The sequence below is a fragment of the Symphalangus syndactylus genome, chromosome 9 (assembly GCF_028878055.3).
Source record: "Symphalangus syndactylus isolate Jambi chromosome 9, NHGRI_mSymSyn1-v2.1_pri, whole genome shotgun sequence".
Lineage (NCBI taxonomy): Eukaryota > Metazoa > Chordata > Mammalia > Primates > Hylobatidae > Symphalangus > Symphalangus syndactylus.
In genome coordinates, this window is record NC_072431.2 from 63,810,313 (window position 1) to 63,832,040 (window position 21,728).

General features: G+C 41.5%; 1 protein-coding gene across 2 annotated transcripts in view; it reads left to right on the forward strand.

The window, feature by feature from the left end:
- BAZ1B (bromodomain adjacent to zinc finger domain 1B) overlaps positions 1 to 21,728 on the forward strand; it is a 90,628-nt gene that overhangs the window by 54,440 nt on the left and 14,460 nt on the right. For both annotated transcript variants that reach the window (XM_055292867.2, XM_055292868.2), the window contains exons 8-13: positions 5,648 to 5,786; positions 6,484 to 6,617; positions 9,742 to 9,847; positions 10,365 to 10,463; positions 13,041 to 13,218; positions 16,412 to 16,594. In XM_055292867.2, the coding sequence (XP_055148842.1) occupies positions 5,648 to 5,786; positions 6,484 to 6,617; positions 9,742 to 9,847; positions 10,365 to 10,463; positions 13,041 to 13,218; positions 16,412 to 16,594 (839 nt within the window). The remainder of the gene's footprint in view (positions 1 to 5,647; positions 5,787 to 6,483; positions 6,618 to 9,741; positions 9,848 to 10,364; positions 10,464 to 13,040; positions 13,219 to 16,411; positions 16,595 to 21,728) is intronic.

A 21,728-nucleotide genomic window follows, 5' to 3' on the forward strand; every position in this document is an offset into this window, starting at 1 on the left:
TACCCCATTCGCCCATCCTCCCCAGCCCTGAGCAACCACTAGTCTACTTTGTCTCTATAGATTTGCTATTCTAGACATTTTCTCTAAATGGAATTGTATAATAGATAGTCTATTGTGACTTTCACTTAGCATAATGTTTTACATGCTACAACATGAATGAATCTTGAAAACATTATGCTAAGTGAAAGAAGCCAGTCACAAAATAGACCACCTCTATTTAGTTGTAAAACTTTTTTTTTTTTTTTTTGAGATGGAGTCTCACTCTGTCGCCCAGGCTAAAGTGCAATGGTTTGATCTTGACTCACTGCAACCTCCGCCTTCTGGGTTCAAGCGATTCTCCTGCCTCAGCCTCCCGAGTAGCTGGGATTACAGGCATGCGCCATCATGCCCGGCCAATTTTTGTGTTTTTGTAGAGATGGGGTTTCACCATGTTGGCCAGGCTAGTTTCGAACTCCTGATCCACCCGCCTCAGTCTCCCAAAGTGCTGGGATTACAGGCGTGAGCCACTGTGCCAGGCCAGCCACCGTGCCTGGCCCCAAAACATTTTTAAAAGAAAACCCAAAAGTCACTCACTCTTCTCCCTTGTCCCCATCCCCCGGCAACCACCAATCTGTTCTCTGCATCTATGGATTTACCTATTCTGGATATTTCATGTAAATGTAATCATATAATATGTAGCCTTTTTATGGCTGGCTTTTTTCACTTAGCATGTTCTCCAGGTTTATCCATGTTGTAGCATGTGTTAGTACTTCATTCCCTTTTATGGTTGGATAATATTCCATTGTTTGGATATACCACGTTTTGTTTCTCATTCATCACTTGATAAACATTTAGATTGTTTTCATCTTTTGCCTATTATGAATAATGCTGCCATAAACATTTGTGTATGAGTTTTTGAGTAGTCATATACTTTCATTTCTTTAGAGTAAATACCTCGGAATGAGATTGTTGGGTCATATGGTTATGTTTAACCATCTGAGAAACTGCCAGACTGTTTTCCAAAGTGGCTGCACAATTTTACATGCTCACCAGCAGTGAATTAAAGGTTCCGACTTTTCTCCTTCCCCATCAATACTTGTTATTTTCTGACTTTTTGATGATAGTCATCCTAGTGGGTGTGAAATGGTATCTCATTGTGGTTTTGATTTGCATTTCTTTGATGGCTAATGATGCTGAACCATCTTTTCATGTGTCTCCTGGCCACCTGTGTATCTTTGGAGAAGTATTAATTCAGATCATTTGTCCATTATTAAATTGAGTTATTTGTTTATTATTGAGTTGTAAGAGTTCTTTATACATTCTAGATACAATTCTCTGTCTGATACCTGGTCTACAAATATTTTCATCTATTTTGTGTGTTGTCCTTTCACTTTTTTTTTTGGGAGACGGAGTTTCGCTCTTTTTTGTGCCCAGGCTGGAGTCCAGTGACGTGATCTCAGCTCCCTGAAACCTCTGCCTCCTGGGTTCAAGTGATTCTCTTGCCTCAGCCTCCCGAGTAGCTGGGATTACGGGCGTGCGCCACCACGCCTGGCTAATTTTCTATTTTTAGTAGAGATGGGGTTTTACCACGTTGACCAGGCAAAGTCTCGAACTCCTGACCTCAGGTGATCCGCCTGCCTTGGCCTCCCAAAGTGCTGGGATTACAGCTGTGAGCCACTGCATCTGGCCTGTCCTTTCTTAGTAGTATCATTTGAAGCACAAAAGTTTTTTAAATTTGATGAGGTTCATTTTATCTATTTATTCTTTTGTTACTCATAGATTTGGTGTTAGATTTAAGGATCTTTTGCCAAATCCAGGGTCATGAAGATTTACTCCTGTTTTCTTCCAAATGTCTTAATAGTTTTACCTCTGAAATTTAGGTCTTTTATTTTCAGCTAATTTTTATAGTGTAAGGTAAAAGTCCAGCTTTATTTTTTTTGCATGTGTCTCTCCAGTTGTCCTAGTACTGTTTTTTGAAATGACAAACCATTCCCCATTGAATGGGCCTGACACGCTTGTCAAAAATCATATGACTCTAGGATACATTGGCTTATTTCTGGACTCTGAATTCTATTTCACTGATCTGTATCTGTCTGTATGTAAAAGCCACACTGTCTTGATAACTTTGCTTTGTAGTAAGTTTCGGAATAGGGAAGTGTTGATCTTCCAGCTTGTTCTTTTTCAACGTTTTCTTTTTTATTTTATTTTGAGACAAGGTCTCATTCTTCACCCAGGCTGGAGTGCAGCAGTGTGATTTCAGCTCACTGCAGCCTTGACCTCTTGGGCTCAAGTGATCCTCCCTCTTCAGCCTCCCGAGCAGCTGGGACTACAGGCATGTGTCACCACGCCTGGCTAATCTTTTTATTATTTGTGGACGCCGGTATTGAACCGCAAAACTCAAGTGATCTTCCTGCTTCAGCCTCCTAAACTGCTGGGATTACAGGCCTGAGCCACCAAACCCCGGTTTGAATAGTTCTTTCATTAGAAAATGTATATTCCTTTTAAAACAAATTTTAGTTTATACTACTTAAAGCCATCGAAATATTTTTACATAGATATGCATACTGTGCCTGAGTATACATATGTAATGTGTACTTTCCATTTTATTTATTTTTTTGGATACAGAGAGTCGCTCTGTCACCCACGCTGGAGTGCAATGGTGCGATCTTGGCTCACTGCAACCTCCACCTCCCAGGTTCAAGCTATTCTCGTGCCTCTGCCACCTGAGTAGCTGGGATAACAAGGCATCTGCTACCACACCCAGCTAATTTTTGTATTTTTAGTAGAAATGGAGATTCACCATGTTGGTTAGGCTAGTCTCAAAACTCTGACCTCAAGTGAACTGCCTGCCTCAACTGGCCAAATTGCTGGGATTAAAGGCATGAGCCACCTCCCCTGGCCATTGTATTTACCATTTTAAAGACCTATGAAGAGGCCAGGCTCGGTGGCTCACAGCCTGTAATCCTACACTTTGGGGGGCTGAGGCAGGCCGATCATGAGGTCAGGAGATCAAGACCATTCTGGCCAACATGGTGAAACCCTGTCTCTACTAAAAATACAAACTTAGCCTGGTGTGGTGATGCATGCCTGTAATCCCAGCTACTCAGGATGCTGAGGCAGGAGAATAGCTTGAACCAGGGAGTCTGAGGTTGCAGTGAGCCAAGATCAGCCACTGTACTCCAGCCTAGGGGACAGAGCGAGACTCTGTCTTTAAAAAAAAAAAAAAAAAAAAAGATCAGCTGGGTGTGGTGGTGCCTGTTATTCCAGCTACTCGGGAAGCTGAGGCAGGATAATCACTTGAACCAGGGAGTGGGAGGTTGCAGAGAGCCGAGATCACACCACTGCACTCCAGCCTGATGACAGAGCGAGACGCCATCCCTAAATAAATAAATAAATAAATTAATTAATTAATTAATTAGCTGGCCGTGGTGGCACACACCTGTAATCCCAGCTACTTGGGAGGCTGAGGCAGGAGAATCGCTTGAACCTGGGAGGCAGAGGTTGCAGTGAGCCGAGATGGTGCCGTTGCACTCCAGGCTGGGTGACAGGGCGAGACTCTGTCTCAAAACAAAACAAAACAAAATAAAACAATACCTATCAAGAAAGTGTAACTGCGGTCGGGCGCAGTGGCTCACGCCTGTAATCCCAGCACTTGGGGAGGCCGAGGTGGGCGGATCACCTGAGGTTGGGAGTTCAAGACCAGCCTGATCAACATGAAGAAACCTTGTCTCTACTAAAAATACAAAATTAGCCGGGCGTGGTGACACATGCCTGTAATCCCAGCTACTCGGTAGACTGAGGCAGGAGAATCACTTGAACCCGGGAGGCGGAGGTTGCGGTGAGGCGAGATCATACCATTGCACTCCAGCCTAGGCAACACGAGAGAAACTCCGTCTCAAAAAAAAAGAAAAAAAAAAGTATAACTGTATTCCAGATGAAGCAGAATGTAGGTTAAAACCTTCACCTCTATTTTATCTGAAACGTAATGATTTCTTCTTCCATTTTTGGACTGCTCCACTGTGTTTTATATTTAAGAGAAAGGAAAAGATGATATTCTGTTATTTGTATGGAAACAAGGGACAGAATATTAGTGTTTTACCAAGATCAGTATTTGGATTAGAGTTCAGGTCTTTGGATAACTAGTTCAGTGCTGTAACCTCTGAGACAGAATTTGGTCTTCCTTTGGTGACTTCTCCTAAGTTGGCTTATGTTTGTTTGTAGTCTTGGGAGACTGAACTTTTCCTTGATAGTAATTGGGCCATCACTCTCTCTCGCTTTTTTTTTTTTTTTTTTAATCATTTACCTTTGTACTATTTTCTACTATAACCATTGTTACAAATATACAGTTTCATTTGGGCTAGAAAACTTTATCAAAGGTAACAAATTCCATGTTTTAAATAAATGGAATTTATCTTAAGTTTTTAAAGTAACATCTTTAGACAGATGCATTTTCCACATTCACATCTTATTGTAGATGTTATTGTCAATGGACAATCAGGGTTAAAAATTATTGGGGCTGAGTGCAGTGGCTCACACCTCTAATCCCAGCACTTTGAGAGGCCGAGGCAGGAGATCGCTTGAGCCCAGAAGTTTGAGACCAGCTTGGGCAAACATATCTCTAAAAAAAAAATAAACAATTTTTAAAAATTGTGACATTGTAAATAGCATTGCTCTGTACCCTATGGTGTCAAGGTTTGTGACAATTATGGAAAAACTTAACAAAATTAGCGGGCTGCTTTTGTTGTTTAGGGAAATTTCTAACTGAATAAACCTAATTAATGAATGATCAGAAATAAAATTTTTATCATTAACAGTAACTTGCTGAATAATTAGAAAAATAGGTGTTCAATGTGAAATAATTACTATCCACAAGTGCTCCCCTGCTGTTGTTTTTCAGTTTTTTTTTTTCTTGTCATCAGGGCTATTAAGCCAAATTACTGTCAGATTCCTCAGGACTGAAATATGTTTTATTTTGAAATAGTTATTTTACTAGTTTTATTTTTCATGATCTTTTTGAGGGTGCACCTGTCAGAAGATGTTTCAGTTAGTCCTATTTATGGACTGTTAACTGTTTCTTCAGGATTGTTTAAAATATATTAAGAAGTGGTATTTTGGCCGAGTGTGGTGGCTCACGCCTATAATCCCAGCACTTTGAGGGGCCGAGACGGATGGATCAGTTGAGGTCAGGAGTTCGAGACCAGCCTGGACAACATGGGGAAACCCCGTCTCTACTAAAAATGCAAAAATTAGCTGGACACAGTGGTGTGTGCCTGTAGTCCAGCTACACGGGAGGCTGAGGCAGGAGAATTGCTTGAACCTGGGAGGCAGAGGTTGCAGTGAGTCGAGATCGTGCCACTGCACTCCAGCCTGGGTGACAGAGCAAGACTCCGCCTCAAAACAGAAACAAAAAGGAGTGGTATTTTGGAGATAAAAGATTTTGCATTGAGTTGAGGGATGAGATGTCACCAAAAATTCAAGGAGTGTAAGAGGACTAGATGTTGCTGCCTTACATGTCATTTCTTTTAACAGATTAGTATTAGAGAAAGCAAACTAAGATTTGATAAACAACTACTGTACACTAGTCACTTTTTACTCTATATTTTATTTAATTTGTAAGAGTGGGATTTACTAGGAAAATACCTGATTTGAGTCTTTTTATTTTTAACAGTGAAACTGGAACGCCAAGCTGAAGAAGAACGAATACGGAAGCACAAAGCAGCTGCTGAGAAAGCTTTCCAGGAAGGGATTGCCAAGGCCAAACTAGTCATGCGCAGGACTCCTATTGGCACAGATCGAAACCATAATAGGTCAGTTCCTAAACCAAATTTTTGTTTTCTTTAGGACTGTTTACATTGCTATTAGGAAAATTTTCTAAAGTACAAGAATAGACAAGCTTCTCTCTTGAATTTTCCAATTCTGTTTGGAAACAGAATTGTTGATGATTATTGAATATTAACTGCCAAATGCTAGAGTTGCAAAGTTAAGTAAGACATATTCCTGCCCTTGAAGATACCACAAGTAGGAAGCTTACATGATGGTGATAGGTGAAATGTAATCCAAATACAAGTATTTAAAAATGGCAATAGGTTTTAAATGCATACATTTCGTGAAACCTAAAGGAGAAATATTAGTAGTTACACAAATTAGGGCTGGACGTGGTGGTTCACACCTGTAATCCTAACACTTTGGGAGGCTGAGTCGAGAGGATTGCCTGAGGCCAGGAGTTCAAGACCAGCCCGGCCAACATAGCGAGACCCCATTTCAATTAAAAAAAGAAAGAAATTATAAAAATTACAGACATTAAACTAGTCTCCAGTTTCAACATTTCTCATATACTTTGATTTACCTTGCAATTTTTATCTGTCTAGAGTTCTGAAGAGGAAGAATTCTGTAAACTGTGGTTTTGAATGCTCAGTGATACTCTGTACTATCTTCTCCAGCAGTAAAATCATCCTGCAATCCTGATCTGTTCATTGTCTTATTAATACTGGTTGTGATTTGTAGATACTGGCTCTTCTCAGATGAAGTTCCAGGGTTATTCATTGAAAAAGGCTGGGTACACGACAGCATTGACTACCGATTCAACCATCACTGCAAAGACCACACAGTCTCTGGTGATGAGGATTACTGTCCCCGCAGTGAGTATATCTGTATATCTAAGAGTTATTTCACCCTGCTCAAGTAGGCTCAACATTAAGGACTGCTTTTCCTCTGTCACGTTTTCCATTTGCAGAATTTCTTTATTGTGGTCTTAGATCTATTTGAGTGAAGTAGGTAGATGTGAAATGTGTAGAAAGAAGGAGAGAAAGCCACGTTTGATTACCACCTTTGTTCTAAGCATAGTGTGAGAAGATGAAGAGCTTGAATATTAGGATATTTGGGTATTAGATTTTATAGGAGCAGTTTTCAAACTTTGTCCCTTGGAAGCCTTTGTAGGTGCCTCAAGGGCTGAAATTGAGGTATGGGGGCTGCTAAGGGCAGTGTTACATGTCCTCCTCTTCTCCTTTTTTTTTTTTTTTTTTTTGAGACGGAGTTTCACTCTTGTTGCCCAGGCTGGAGAGCAATGGCGTGATCTCGGCTCACTGCAACCTCTGCCTCCTGGGTTCAAACAATTCTCCAACCTCAGTCTCCTGAGTAGCTGGGACTACAGGTGTGTGCCACCACATCTGGCTAATTTTTGTATTTTTAGTAGGGACGGGGTTTCACCATGTTGGCCAAGCTGATCTCAAACTCCTGACCTCAGGTGATCTGCCCACCTCGGCCTCCCAAAGTGCTGGGGATTACAAGTGTGAGCCACCGCACCTGAACCTCTTCTTCTGCTTTTAAAATTAATTTATTCAGTGTTTATGCTGAATCTCTATTTGTGAAGCAGTTTGTCATATGCTAGGGGTATAGCAGCAAACAAGACAGATAAGGTTCTTAAAATTCTTGTGAGGAGAAACATGGCAAATACCTAACGAAAAATGAGTGACTGAGAAGGGATCATGTAGGGACACTGGTAATATTTTTTCTCTTGATCTGGGTGCTGGGTATATGTGTTCAGTTTGTAAAAGAAATACACACTGAATAGTTTTCTGAATATGTATCCATATTCTTTCTTAAAGTTTATGTATTGAGTATATTTCAAGAAAGAAACAAATTTTAATTAAAAAAATAAGATGCTTAGTTTAGGTCAGGTTTTCTCAACCTCAATGTTACTGACATTTTGGGCTAGATGAATCTTTTTTTTTTTTTCTCCCACCATGATTTGTACTGGGAGCTGTCCTGTGCATTGTAGGTTATTCAGGAGCTTCCCTCTACCCACTAGGTGGTAGCAGTGAAAACCAAGTATGTCTCTAGATCCTGCCAGATACCTGTGGCAGGCAGCAGTGCTCCCTGTTGAGAACCACTAGGTTAAATGATCCATAAGCTTCTTTCAGCTCTGCTGTCTGTAACCTAATGAAAATTGCTTATGTGTTGGTGTCATGTCGGAGATAAAGAAAAAAAAAGAAGTTGATTCCTGAGTACTAGATTATTTTGCTTCTTCGATAAATCTTTATTTTTTAAAAAGTAATTCTTCATTTTAGAGAAATTCCTAACTCAAGCTTGAAACTCCCAAAATTGTTAAATAAGAATAATACTGATTTACAAAAATAAACATTCCTTCAAGTAAAACTTCAGATTTAAGGTGTTTGCATGTTGAATTATATTGAGCATGGATTATGTCACTTTGTAGAAGAATCTAGTTTTGTTAGACTTCATAAATACTCAGGTGAGGGCAGTTAGGTTTGAGAGCAGTAACTGTGGAGCCTGGATGTTTAGATTTGGAAGAGATTCCAGTGGGATGAAGAAGTGTTACTTTATAATGTGTCCCCGAGACAAGATTGGGGACCCAGACCCTTCACTTCTAGAGCATCCTGGTGGATGTTGTTTCGTGTTTTCCAGTTCTAGAATGGCAGTTTTTATTTAAAATTACCCAACGGAGGCTGGATGCAGTGGCTCATGCCTGTAATCCCAGCGCTTTGGGAGGTTGAGGCAGGCGGATCACTTGAGCTCAAGAGTTAAAGACCAGCCTGACCAACATGGCGAAACCCCGTCTCTACAAAAAATACAAAAATTAGCCGGGTGTGGTGGCAGGCACCTGTAATACCAGCTACTTGGCAGGCTGAGGCAAGAGAATTGTTTAAGCCCAGGAGGCTGGGGTTGCAGTGAGCCAAGATTGCGCCACTGCACTGCAGCCTGGGTGACAGAGCAACATTCTGTCTCAAAAAATTTAAAAAAATAAATAAATTACCCAACTGAAAAGACTAAACAAGGTTATGTGTTAGTATTGCAGAGATGTTTCAGGTTAAAGCGGGGAGAATGGGAAAGAGAAGAGAAACAATCATAGTATGAGGTAAGGCTTCAAATATTGTGATGACTGGCCAGGCATGGTAGCTCACACCTGTAATCCCAGCACTCGGGAGGCCAAGGCAGGCAGATCACCTGAGGTCAGGAGTTGGAGACCAGCCTGGCCAACATGGTGAAACTCCCATCTCTACTAAAAATACAAAAATTAGCCAGGTGTGGTGGTGTGTGCCTATAATCCCAGCCACTCGGGAGTCTGAGGCAGGGAGAATCGCTTGAACCTGGGAGGCAGAGGTTTCAGTGAGCCGAGATTGTACCACTGCACTCCAGCCTGGGTGACAGAGCGAGACTCTATCTCAAAAAACAAAACAAAACAAAAACCAAATATTGTGATGATCTAAGATAGGCTTTGATAAATTGGCTCAAGATATATCTATGTTAAAGTCACGTATCAGTATATAGGAACTGATTTATAAAAAAAGTTAGTTGTATTATTTGACACTTGAAGCCTCCAAGGATAAGTCTTTAGTATTTATGTATTCTCATTACCTCTGCTTCACTACAGATGCCTTTGCTCTTTAACATCATGTAAAAGGAGTAAATTCTTTATTTTGCTTTGATATAAAGATATTTAGTCATTCTTCATTCTAAATTGCAGTACTCCTAAACTTTGGAACTGTGCAACGATTCCGCTTCAGAGAGCAAATATCTGAGATAACATGCTGTGTTTAAGATATTTAAGAGAAATTAGCATCTTTTATACATGAAAATATATTTGATATATTTCACAGGAAGCATCTGTGTTGTTACAAATTGTTGAGTTTAGCACTGCGTACTGCTTAGATTTGAAACTAGCAATTGGGTATTTACTGCTTAGATTTGAAACTAGCAATTGGGTATTTACTAAAGTCAACCTAATGTCTCAATTTTTCTTAGGTAAGAAAGCAAACTTAGGTAAAAATGCAAGCATGAACACACAACATGGACCAGCAACAGAAGTTGCTGTAGAGACAACCACACCCAAACAAGGACAGAACCTATGGTAATGTGAGCATTCATCTGGTTGCTCTTTCTTTTTCCTTTTAATTGTTAAGGAAGAAAGTATTTAGTATAGTGATGCCAGTGAGTTAATAATTATTTGCTCAGGATACTTTGTGTGACTGATATTTTGGATATCAAAACTTCTTGCATTAGCATAGGTTTTAGAGGATCCATTCTACGGCTTTAACTGTGATCACCTGTGACCTTTCATTTTTGAATTTTGGGTATAGGTTTACTCTCTGGAGGGAAAGGGACAAGTATGCCAATTAACTTTATAAAATTTCATATAATATTTTAATAGGAACCATATTGGCTCCAGTGTCCTAGTACAGAATTAACATTAGGCATCATGAAAATAGTAAATTACTTATTCTACTTCTAGATAGTAGACTGTGAACACATTTGGAATTCTGTTCTCCCAAGTCCCACCACCAACTCTAGATCCCTTGCTTAGTGTTTGATTTTGAATTTTTTTTTTTTTTTTTTTCAGAGTTATCAGGTCTGTTTTGCCCCTACAGGTTTTTATGTGATAGTCAAAAGGAGCTGGATGAGTTGCTAAACTGTCTTCACCCTCAGGGAATAAGAGAAAGTCAACTTAAAGAGAGACTAGAGAAGAGGTAAGAGGTTTTCATCTTACTTCCTCACATCTTATTTCTCTTTAGCATTGGATATAAATATCTGAGGGGTTTTTTTTCTTTTTTTTTTTTGAGACGGAGTCTCACTCTGTCGTCCAGGCTGGAGTGCAGTGGCGCAATCTCGGCTCACTGCAAGCTCCGCCTCCTGGGTTCACGCCATTTTCCTGCCTCAGCCTCTCCGAGTAGCTGGGACTACAGGCACCCGCCATCACGCCCGGCTAATTTTTTGTATTTTTAGTAGAGACGGTGTTTCACCGTGGTCTTGATCTCCTCACCTCGTGATCCACCCGCCTTGGCCTCCCAAAGTGCTGGGATTACAAGCGTGAGCCACCACGCCCGGCCTGGGTTTTTTTTTCTTATCCATTTAAGTTATTAAAGTAAAATATTGTAAATGTGTAACCGTTTTGTGTTCATATTGCCTGGTATTTTCTTGGCACATTATGCTTATTGGAAAAATATACCTTTGGCCATCTATATATAGAGTAGCAGGATTATTATGCATTAAAGAACAGGTGCCAGCACCAAGCTGTGAGCCTCATGGTTGTTAGACAGCTTTGCAGATGCAGGCCCAGATGGGTGAGTGTCCAGAAGTGTTCTACCAATATTCAGAAGAGCCAAAAGGTGGAAACAACGGCAATGACTATCAACTGATGGAATGGATAAATAAAAGTTAGTATATATCCAGGCCTTGTGCGATGGCTCACACCTGTAATACCAGCACTTTGAGAGGTAAAGGCAGGCCAATGTCTTGCATCCAGGAGTTTTGAGACCAGCCTTGGCAACATAGGGAAACTCCCGTTTCTACAAAAAAAAACCAAATTATCTTGGGTGTGGTGGTTTGTGTATGTAGGTAGTCTTAGCTACTTGGGAGGCTGAGCTGAGTTGATCACTTGAGTCCAAAAGGCGGAGGTTGCATTGAGCCAAGATCATGCCCCTGCACTCTGGCCTGGCCTGGGTGACAGAGCGAGACGCTGTCTCATACAAAATTAAACAAAAAACCCCCAAAATTTAGTGTATTCAAATAATGGAATATTATTTAGCCACAAAAAGAAATGAAGTACTGTGCTGTGCTACAACATGGATGAACCTAGAAAACATGCTAAGCGAAAGAAGTCAGACATCAAAGGCCATGTGATGTATGATTGCATTCAAATGAAACATCTAGAATAGGCAAATCTATTTCAAACAGAAAGTAGATTAGTGGTTGCCAGAGGATAGGGGAAGGGGAGAATAGGAGTGATGATTGCTAACAGGTAAGAGATTCCTGCTTGGGGTGATGAAAATGTTTTGGAATTACACGTGTGGTTCTACAACAAAAAACTGAAGTACATGCTTCAAGTTGGTGAATTTCATGTCATATGAATTAAAAAGAATCAAAAAACCCTGTTCTGTCTGCAAAGTGGCATCAACTCCATCTAAATTTGTGACTGCCATATTTGTTGTAGACATTATTTCTATCAAAGCCAGGACAAGATTTTGGCTTAATGCCACCTCTCACTTCTGACTCTGTGCTCAATTTCATGGTTGAATTTAGGTTTGATGGAAGAGAGAAGGAAAATATGATTCAGTACATACTCTACACCGTTGCCAGACTTTTGCGAAGGACAATAGGTACATTATATTGATGTTAGCCCACTGCTTAGTGTGTAAATTAAGTAAAATTGTATTCAGAATTGTGTTGTCTGAATACAGATGTGTCTAGGCAAATTAAGAAAGACAAAGGAGAGCCGGCCGCAATGGCTCAGCCTGTAATCCCAGCACTTTGGGAGGCAGAGGCAGGCGGATCACAAGGTCAGGAGTTCGAGACCAGCCTGGCCAACATGGCAAAACCCTGTCTCTACTAAAAATACAAAAATTAGCCAGGCATGGTGGCGGGTGCCTGTAGTCCCAGCTACTAGGGAGGCTGAGGCAGGGGAATTGCTTGAACCCGGGAGGTGGAGGTTGCAGTGAGCTGAGATCGCACCACTGCACTCCAGTCTGGGCGACAGAGCCACAAAGAAATATAGTTCTATGATGTTCCTTCTCTTTGGGCAGAACATTTGATAGCTATGTGTGTTGAATTGAAAGGACTTGTTTTGTTCACTAAATATGAAGATTGAATCCTTCCATTAAAAGCTTAGAAGTGGCTGGGTGTGGTGGTGCACACCTGTAATCCGAGCAATTTGGGAGGCCTAGGGGAGAGGATCGCTTGAATTGAAATCAGAAGTTTGAGACCAGCCTGGGCAACATAACAAGACCTCATCCCTACAAAAAATTAAAAATTTAGCCAGGTGTGGAAGGGCATTCCTGTAGTCCCAGCTGTAGGCTCAGGTTGCAGGATTGCATGAGTCCAGAAGTTTGAAGGTGCAGTGAGCTGTGATGGCACCTTTGCACTCCAGCCTGTGTGACAGAGCAAGACCCTGTCTCAGGGGGAAAAAAAAAAAAGAAAAAACACCAGGGAGAGGTGAAAGAGATCTAAGTAAGTTTTCTAGAAATAAAACATGTTAAGTAATTGAAATTTAAAGAACATCTTCAAAAATTTGTTTCTTTCCCCATTCTCTCTTGTCCCAAATCTTCTAGGTACCAGGACATTATTCACTCTATTCATCTAGCACGGAAGCCAAATTTGGGTCTAAAATCCTGTGATGGCAACCAGGAGCTTTTAAACTTCCTTCGTAGTGATCTCATTGAAGTTGCCACAAGGTTACAAAAAGGAGGACTTGGATATGTGGAAGAAACATCAGAATTTGAAGCCCGGGTAAGAATATAAAAAAATTCCCCTTAGATTACTCATGGAAACTCAATCTGAAATTGTTCCCTGATGCTGTTCTTGACTTCCCAACATGACCCTCCTGGAAATCATATGTTTGGATTTGTCTTGGAAGACATGTATGGAACCAAAAATACCTTATGTACATGCATTTTTTCCTTGTTACCTTTTGCCGCTATCCAGAAAAACCTAATAATTGGCTTACAACCTTGGTATGAAAAGAGCTTCGCTACTAAGGTGAATGAAAACTGGTTGTAGAGGCTCCAGTCGTATAGCATCATTTAACATCTTTCCCTTGCGATGCCTGTGCTTTCAGGTGTGAAACATGCTTGTGTATCCTGCACTTGCCCATTCTTCACACTCAGTCAGCTCAGATTTCTATTTATGTTGGGCATCACTCATGTTGTCCAGTGGGCTGTCATTACAGTCCTGTCCTTTATTGCTCAGAGGGGCCCTTAAGTGGTATAGGTGAAACTTTTCAAAAGATCCCATACCCCGTAACAGGTAGGTTTAGGTATCAAAGATTGGTGAATAGTATCCATCAATTACTATTGTAAACTGTTTTTTACTGATTTTAAATCAATAAATCCACGTAATTCTAGACATATTAATATTTGTGGGTCTTTTCAAATTCCTCATGCACTATGACATTTTGTCTTTTTTTCTTTTTAAAGAGATGAAGTCCCCTCTGTTAGCCAGGCTGAAGTATAGTGGCACAGTCATTGCTCACTGCAGCCTCAGTGAGCTTGGGCTTAAGTGATTCTCCCATCTCAGGTTTCCAAGTAGCTGAGACTACAGGTACAAGCAACCATGCCTGGCTGATTTTTAGAATTTTTTTGTAGAGATGGGGCATGTTGGCTTATGCCTATAATGCCAGCACTTTGGGAGGCCAAGGCAGGAGGATTGCTTGAGCCCAGCAGTTCGAGACCAGCCTGGGCAACATAGCAAGCAAGACCCTGTTTCACACACAAACACATGGAAAATGTTGTAGAGACAAAATCTCACTATGTTGCCCTGGCTGATCTCAAACTCCTGGCTTCATGAGATCCTCCTACCTCAGCCTCTCAAAGTGTTAGGATTATAGGTGTGAGCCGCCTCACCCAGCCAACATATGTGCTCTTATAGTTTTGTGATTTTTATGAACAGTTTCATTTGCATTCCCCCATGCCATTTTTCCTAATTTATAAGTACTATAAACTATTTTAGCTTGTTTTTCTTTGCTATTAGAATAAGCACATAATATGTGTATCTTACATATGCACATTTTTTCTTTTTAATTAATCTTGTGATGAATTCTTGGTACATTTCCTGGGGAAAAGGATTTAAACATCCTTATGGTTCTTAATGAGTTTTTTAAAAAGAATTATTGAACCCAAAGGATCTTGTAGGTTTCAGATGTTACACATTTACTTTTTTGTGTAGCACATGTGCATTAATTGCCTACTTTGTGCCACATTCAGGCCTATATCTTGCTGACATTAGGTTATCATTTTTCTTTGTTTTCTTTGTGACTGCTAAAATGTTATCTTCTAATTGGCATGTCTTGTGTGATTGACAAGATAGTGTTTAAGGACATTTTTTATTTCTTTTTATTTTTAAATTAACTGATCTTTTAAGAGATAGGTCTTGTTCATGCGGGCGCGGTGGCTTATGCCTGTAATCCCAGCACTTTAGGAGGCCAAGGTGGGCAGATCACTTGAGGTCGGGAGTTCGAGACCAGTCTGACCAGCATAGAGAAACCCCGTCTCTACTAAAAATACAAAAATTAGCTGAGTATGGTGGCACATGCCTGTAATCCCAGCTACTCGGGAGGCTTAGGCAGAAGAATCGCTTAAACCCGGGAGGCGGAGGTTGCAGTGAGCCGAGATCGTGCTATTGCATTCCAGCCTGAGTGACAAGAGCAAAACTCCATCTCAAAAAACAAGCACAATAACAACAAAAACCAAAAAAAAAAAAGAGATAGGTTTTGTTATATTGCCCAGTCTGAAGTGCAGTGGCTATTCACAGATCATAGCTGACAGCCTCAAACTCCTTCTGCCTCAGTCTCCCAAGTAGCTGGGACTTACAGGCATGTGCCACCATACCTGGTTGGGTGCATGATTTTGATGAAGTGATTTAACTTCTGTTTCCTCATCTGTCAGGTAGATGTGAAGCTTAAAAAGAGATCAATGAAGCAGGAGGATCGCTTCAGGCCAGGAGTTTGAGACCAGCCTGCGCAACATAGTGAGACCCTGTCTCTAAAAAGAATTTTAAAAATTAGCCAGGCGTGATGCCATGTACCTGTGGTCCCAGCTAATGGTGAGGCTGAGGCAGGAGGATCACTTGAGCCCAGGAGTTCAAGGCTGCAGTGAGTTGTGATTGCTGCACTTCTGCCTGGGTGACCCAGTGAGACCTGTCTCTTTAAAAATTAAAAAAAAGGAGATCAAGTTTGTAAAACATACTACCTTACATATAGTTAGTTACATGCCGGAATCAAGTTACAAATAAGAAAAAAATTAAAAAAAAAAAAAAAAACATTAAGATGGAAAGTCAATAAATTTTTATTTTACTTTCTTAGTGTGTCTTTGCCTTAAAATTGTATTTTACACATAGTAGGCACTCAGTCATTACTGAATGAATCAACTATGTAACTCCTTTATGTGGGGGAGCTTCTACCATTTAGTGGATCCCTTAGCTGGGAAAAGGAAAGCAGTCAAGTACTTTTTTTTTTTTTTTCTGAGACGGAGTCTCGCTGTGTCACCCAGACTGGAGTACAGTAGCATGATCTTGGCTCACTGCAACCTCCTCCTCCCGGGTTCAAGTGATTCTCCTGCTTCTCGAGTAGCTGGGATTACAGGCACGTGCCACTACGCCTGGCTAATTTTTGTATTTTTAGTAGAGATGGGGTTTTGCCATGTTGGCCAAAGTGGTCTTGAACTCCTGACCTCAGGTGATCCGCCCGCCTTGGCCCCCCAAAATGCTGAGATTACAGGCGTGAGCCACCACGCCCGGCCAGTCAAGTACTTTTAAATGCCATGCAGTGAACTGAGGAGCACAGTTAAATTAATGGTATGTGGCTCTCGATTTTGTTAAATGAATATTATGTGGCATTTGAGTCTAGATTTATTTGAATTTGAGGTTGGATTCCTTTCATCTTCCTCTTGGCCTTCTCTCAGTCCGGTTTTAAAATCCTTTCCTATAGGTCATTTCATTAGAGAAATTGAAGGATTTTGGCGAGTGTGTGATTGCCCTTCAGGCCAGTGTCATAAAGAAATTTCTCCAAGGCTTCATGGCTCCCAAGCAAAAGAGAAGAAAACTCCAAAGTGAAGATTCAGCAAAAACTGAGGAAGTGGATGAAGAGAAGAAAATGGTAGAGGAAGCAAAGGTATTTTGTTGTTATAAGTTGTAGTTTATGATTCTGTAGATGAGTGTGATTTGGTTTTAAAATAATCTAACCCTATGCATTTTAGCTACTGTAGGCACTGTGCCCTGAGTGTTTTTTTTAAATCACTTTCTACCTCTTTTGTGGTTTTCACACTGGCCTTTGGAGTGCAGCCCTGCTTCTTGGTCATTAGGTAGTGGTCATAGTGGATGTGGCCTTCCCACCTTTACCAGAGTTTTTACTTTCTTTTTTTTTGAGACGGAGTCTTGCTCTGTCACCAGGCTGGAGTGCAGTGGCGCAATCTCAGCTCACTGCAACCTCCGCCTCCCAGGTTCAAGCGATTCTCCTGCCTCAGCCTCCCAAGTAGCTGGGACTACAGGTGCGTGCCACCATGCCCAGCTGATTTTTGTATTTTTTAGTAGAGACGGGGTTTCACCACGTTGGCCAGGATGGTCTCGATTTCTTGACCTTGTGATCTGCCTGCTTCGGCCTCCCAATGTGCTGGGATTACAGGCATAAGCCACCACACCTGGCCTACCAGTTTACTTTCTTTTTTAAAAAGGTGGTGGTGACTTTTAAACACATTAACAATTGTTTATTTAATTTTTAGATACAGGGTTTTGCTCTTGTGCAAGCTGGCATGCGGTGATTTGCTTATAACTCACTGTAACGTTGAACTTCTGGCCTCAAGCTATCCTCCCACCTTGGCCTCTCAAAGTTTGATTATAAGCATGAGCCACTGCGCCCAGCCATGCTTGCTCTAGATATTTTTTAAATTGTGGTAAAGATATGCATAACATACAAATTTACTTTTTTTTTTTTTTTTTTTTTTTGGAGAAAGAGTCCCACTCTATTGCCTAGGCTGGAGTGTAGTGGCATAATCTCAGCTCACTGCAACCTCTACCTCCCAGGTTCAAGCAATTCCCCTGCCTCAGCCTCCCAAGTAGCTGGGATTACAGGTGCATGCCACCACGCCTGGCTAATTTTTGTATTTTTTGTAGAGACGGGGTTTCACCATGTTGGCCGGGCTGGTCTTGAACTCCTGACTTCAGGTGATCTGCCTACCTCAGCCTCCCAAAGTACTGGGACTGCAGGTGTGAACCACCACGTCCAGCCCAGATTTACCATTTTTATGTGTTCGATTCTATGGCATTAAGTATATTCACGTTGTTTTGTAATCATCACCACCATCAGCCTTCAAAACTTTTTCATACACTTCTGACACCAAATATGTGGGTTTTTACCACACTAAGCAACGCTCTAGTTCTCTGCTGATACCAACTACTGTTAAAATTCAGTTTAATTCTGACTCTATCTACTTGGAGTTTGTGTCAGATCCCCCAAGTTAAAGTGCTCGGTCCCACAAGACTGTTCTCACTTCAGATGCCAGTCGCAAGCAAGTCCCACGTTGCCACCTGTACCATCTATACACTGAGGATTCTCACGACTCTCACCTTAAGTATTATAATTTGCTAGAATGCCTGACAGAACCCGGGAAAGCATTTTACTTAGGTTAACTGGGTCATTTTGAAGGATACTACTCAGGAACAGCCAGATGGAAGAGACGTGTGGAACAAGGAAGGTGGCGGAGCAGGGGTACGTGGGGCTTTCATGTGTTCTCTGAACACTCCTTCCTTCCAGCTTCTGTGTGTGTTACCTGAAGCTGATCAAATCTTGTTCCAGTATCTTCGTAGAGCTTAATCTCCGAAGTCTCCCCTCCTCTTGCCATTCAGGAGCTTGTGGGTAGGGCTGAACATTCCAGTCTTCTAATCATCTGGTCTTTCTGGTGACCAGCCCCGTAACTAGAGGTCTCACGGAAAGCCTCATTAGCATAAATTTAGGTGTGATCCAAAGGGGCTCCTCTGAATAACGACACTCGTATTAAGGTTTTAGTCTGCAGAGAAAGACCAAATATATTTATTATATCATGTCTCTATGTACCACATTTTGTTGATCCACTCACTTGGGCTGCTTCCATCTTTTGGCTATTGTGAATAATGTTGCTGTGAACATGAATGTACAAATGAGTCCCAGCCGGGTGTGGTGGCTCACGCTTGTAATTTCAGCACTTTGGGAGGCCAAGGTGGGCAGATCACCTGAGGTCAGGAGTTTGAGACCAGCCTGGCCAACATCGTGAAACCTCATCTCTACTAAAAATACAAAAATTAGCTGGTTGTGGTAGCGCACACCTGTATTCCCAGCTGCTAGGGAGGCTGAGGCAGGAGAATTGCTTGAACTCAGGAGGCTGATGCTACAGTGAGCAGAGATGGAGCCACTGCACTCTACCCTGGGCAACAGAGCGAAACTCCATCTCAAAAAAACAAGAAAAACGACCAAAAAACACAAATATTTGAGTCCCTGCTTCTATTTTTTTTTTTTTTTTTTTTTTTTTTTTTTTTTTTTTTTTTTTTTTTTTTTTTTTTTTTTTTTGAGATGGAGTCTTGCTCTGTAGCCCAGGCTGGAGTACAGTGGCGCAATCTCGGCTCACTGCAAGCTCTGCCTCCCGGGTTCAGGCCATTCTCGTGCCTCAGCCTCCCGAGTAGCTGGGACTACAGGCGCCCGCCACCACGCCTGGCTCATTTTTTGTACTTTTAGTAGAAACGGGGTTTCACCGTGTTAGCCAAGATGGTCTCGATCTCCTGACCTCATGATCCGCCCGCCTCGGCCTCCCAAAGTGCTAGGATTACAGGCGTGAGCCACCACGCCCGGCCCCTGCTTCTATTTTTTTTTTCAGTGTATAGCCAGTAGTGGGATTGCTGGATCATATGGTAATTCAGTGTTTAACTTTTTGAGGAACCACTGTATGGTTTCCTACAGTGACTGTACGATTTTACACTCCCTCCAGCAACTCATGAGGGTCCTGGTTTTTCCACATTCTTGCCAATACTTTTTTTTTTTTTTTTTTTGAGACAGAGTCTCTGTTGCCGAGGCCGGAGTGCAGTGATATGATCTTTTCTCACTGCAAACTCCCCTGGGTTCAAGCGATTCTCCTGCCTCAGCTTCCCAATTAGCTGAGACTACAGGCGTGCACCACCACTCCTGGCTGAGTTTTTTTGTAGTTTTAGTAGAGACGCAGTTTCACCATGTTGGCCAGACTGGTCTCAAACTCCTGACCTCAGGTGGTCCGCCTGCCTTGGCCTCCCAAAGTACTGGCATTACAGGCCTCAGCCACCACGCCCAGCCTCTGCCAATGCTAACGTCCTGTTTCTTTAATAGTATCCATTCTAATGGATATGAAGTTGTATCTCATTGTGGTTTTGATTTGTTTTTCTCTAATTATTTATGATGTTGAGCATCTTTTCATGTGCTTATTGTCCATTTGTCTACCTTATTTGGAGAAGTGTATATTCATGTCCTTTGCCCATTTTTAAATTGAGTTTTTTGTTGTTGAGTTGTAGGAGTTCTTTATATGTCCTTGATAATAACCCTTTTTCAGATACATGATTTGCAAATATATTCTCCCATTCTGTGGGTAGCCTTTTCATTCTGTTGATAGTGTCCTTTGCATACAAGCATTTCATTTGCATGGAGTCTAACTTAACCTATTTTTTTTTCATTATTGCCTCCACTTTTGGTGCCATATCCAAGAAATCATTGCCAGATTCAGTGTCATGAACCTTTCTTTCTCTTGTATTTTTCTAGATATTTTATAGTTTAACTTTTACATTTAGGTCTTTGATCATTTGAGTTAATTTTTGTCAGTGGTAGAAGGTAAGGCTTCAGCTTCATTTTTTTCATATTAGATACCCAGTTTCCTCACTTTTTATTTTTAAATGTAGCATGCTTTATTATTGTAAGTAAATAAAATGAGAGGTAAGTAAAATACATAACTCCCACCCTAGTTTCACTGCCCAAGGATGTCACTTTTTTAATAGTTTGGTGTCCTTTTTATGTATATACAAAGATTTGTTGGATTTATTAAAAGTGGAAACTTACTGTGCATAATACTCTTCAGTTTCTCACTTATCAGTATATCCTAAACATCTGTCCCCTCTGTCCTGTTAGTCCACACAGATCTACCTGATGTCATATTTGCTCTGTTCTTATTTTATTGCGTTTCTTTAGAAACCGGGTCTCTACTTAACTGTCCAGGCTGGAGTGCAGTGGTGCAGTCATGGCTCGCTGCAGCCTCAAACTCCTGGGCTCAGGTGATCCTCCCACCTCAGCCTGACCTGAGAACCTGGGACTATAGGCGAGTGCCACCACGCCCAGCTAATTTTTAAATTTTTTATAGAGACGGGGCCTTGCTGTGTTGGCCAGGCTGGTCTTGAACTCCTGGGCTGAAGTGATCCACCCACCCTGGCCTCCCAAAGTGCTGGGATTACAGGCATGAGCCACCTCGTTCAGCCACATTTGGTCTTTCTATTTTTGTATTACTTATTAATAAATATGAAACTTACTAGAATAACTAGCAGCTCCATTTTTGTCTGTTTTGTGTATTCGAGTTCTGCTTAAGATTACTTGTGAAGAAAAGAATTTGACAACACTACATTATGGGAGAGGTCCTAACCATTATTTAGTGCGGAATACTTGTCCCTAATTTTAGATTTGCCTCTCCCTGCCTTCTTTCCTTTTTTTTTCACAAAGATCTGGTAAAGCCCTGCTTGTGCCAGTCACTAGTAAGTTTGGAGGTTTTATAGAGATGAGTAAAAAAGCCTTAAGTTCAGGACCGGGTGCAGTGGCTCACGCCTGTAATCCCAGCACTTTGGGAGGCTGAGGCGAGCGGATCTTGAGGTCAGGAGTTCAAGACCAGCCTGGCCAACATGGTGAAAACCGGTCTCTTCTAAAAAAAAATACACACACACACACACACACACACACACACACACACACACACACACTACCTGAGTGTGGTGGCACGAGCCTGTAGTCCCAGCTACTCAGGAGGCTGAGGCATGAGAATCACTTGAGGAGTTCAAGACCAGCCTGGCCAACATGGTGAAAACCAGTCTCTTCTAAAAAAAAATACACACACACACACACTACCTGAGTGTAGTGGCGTGAGCCTGTAGTCCCAGCTACTCAGGAGGCTGAGGCATGAGAATCACTTGAGCCCAGGAGGTGGAGGTTGCAGTGACCCGAGATCACCAGTGTACTCCAGCCTGGCAACAGAGCGAGACTCCGTCTCAAAAAAAAA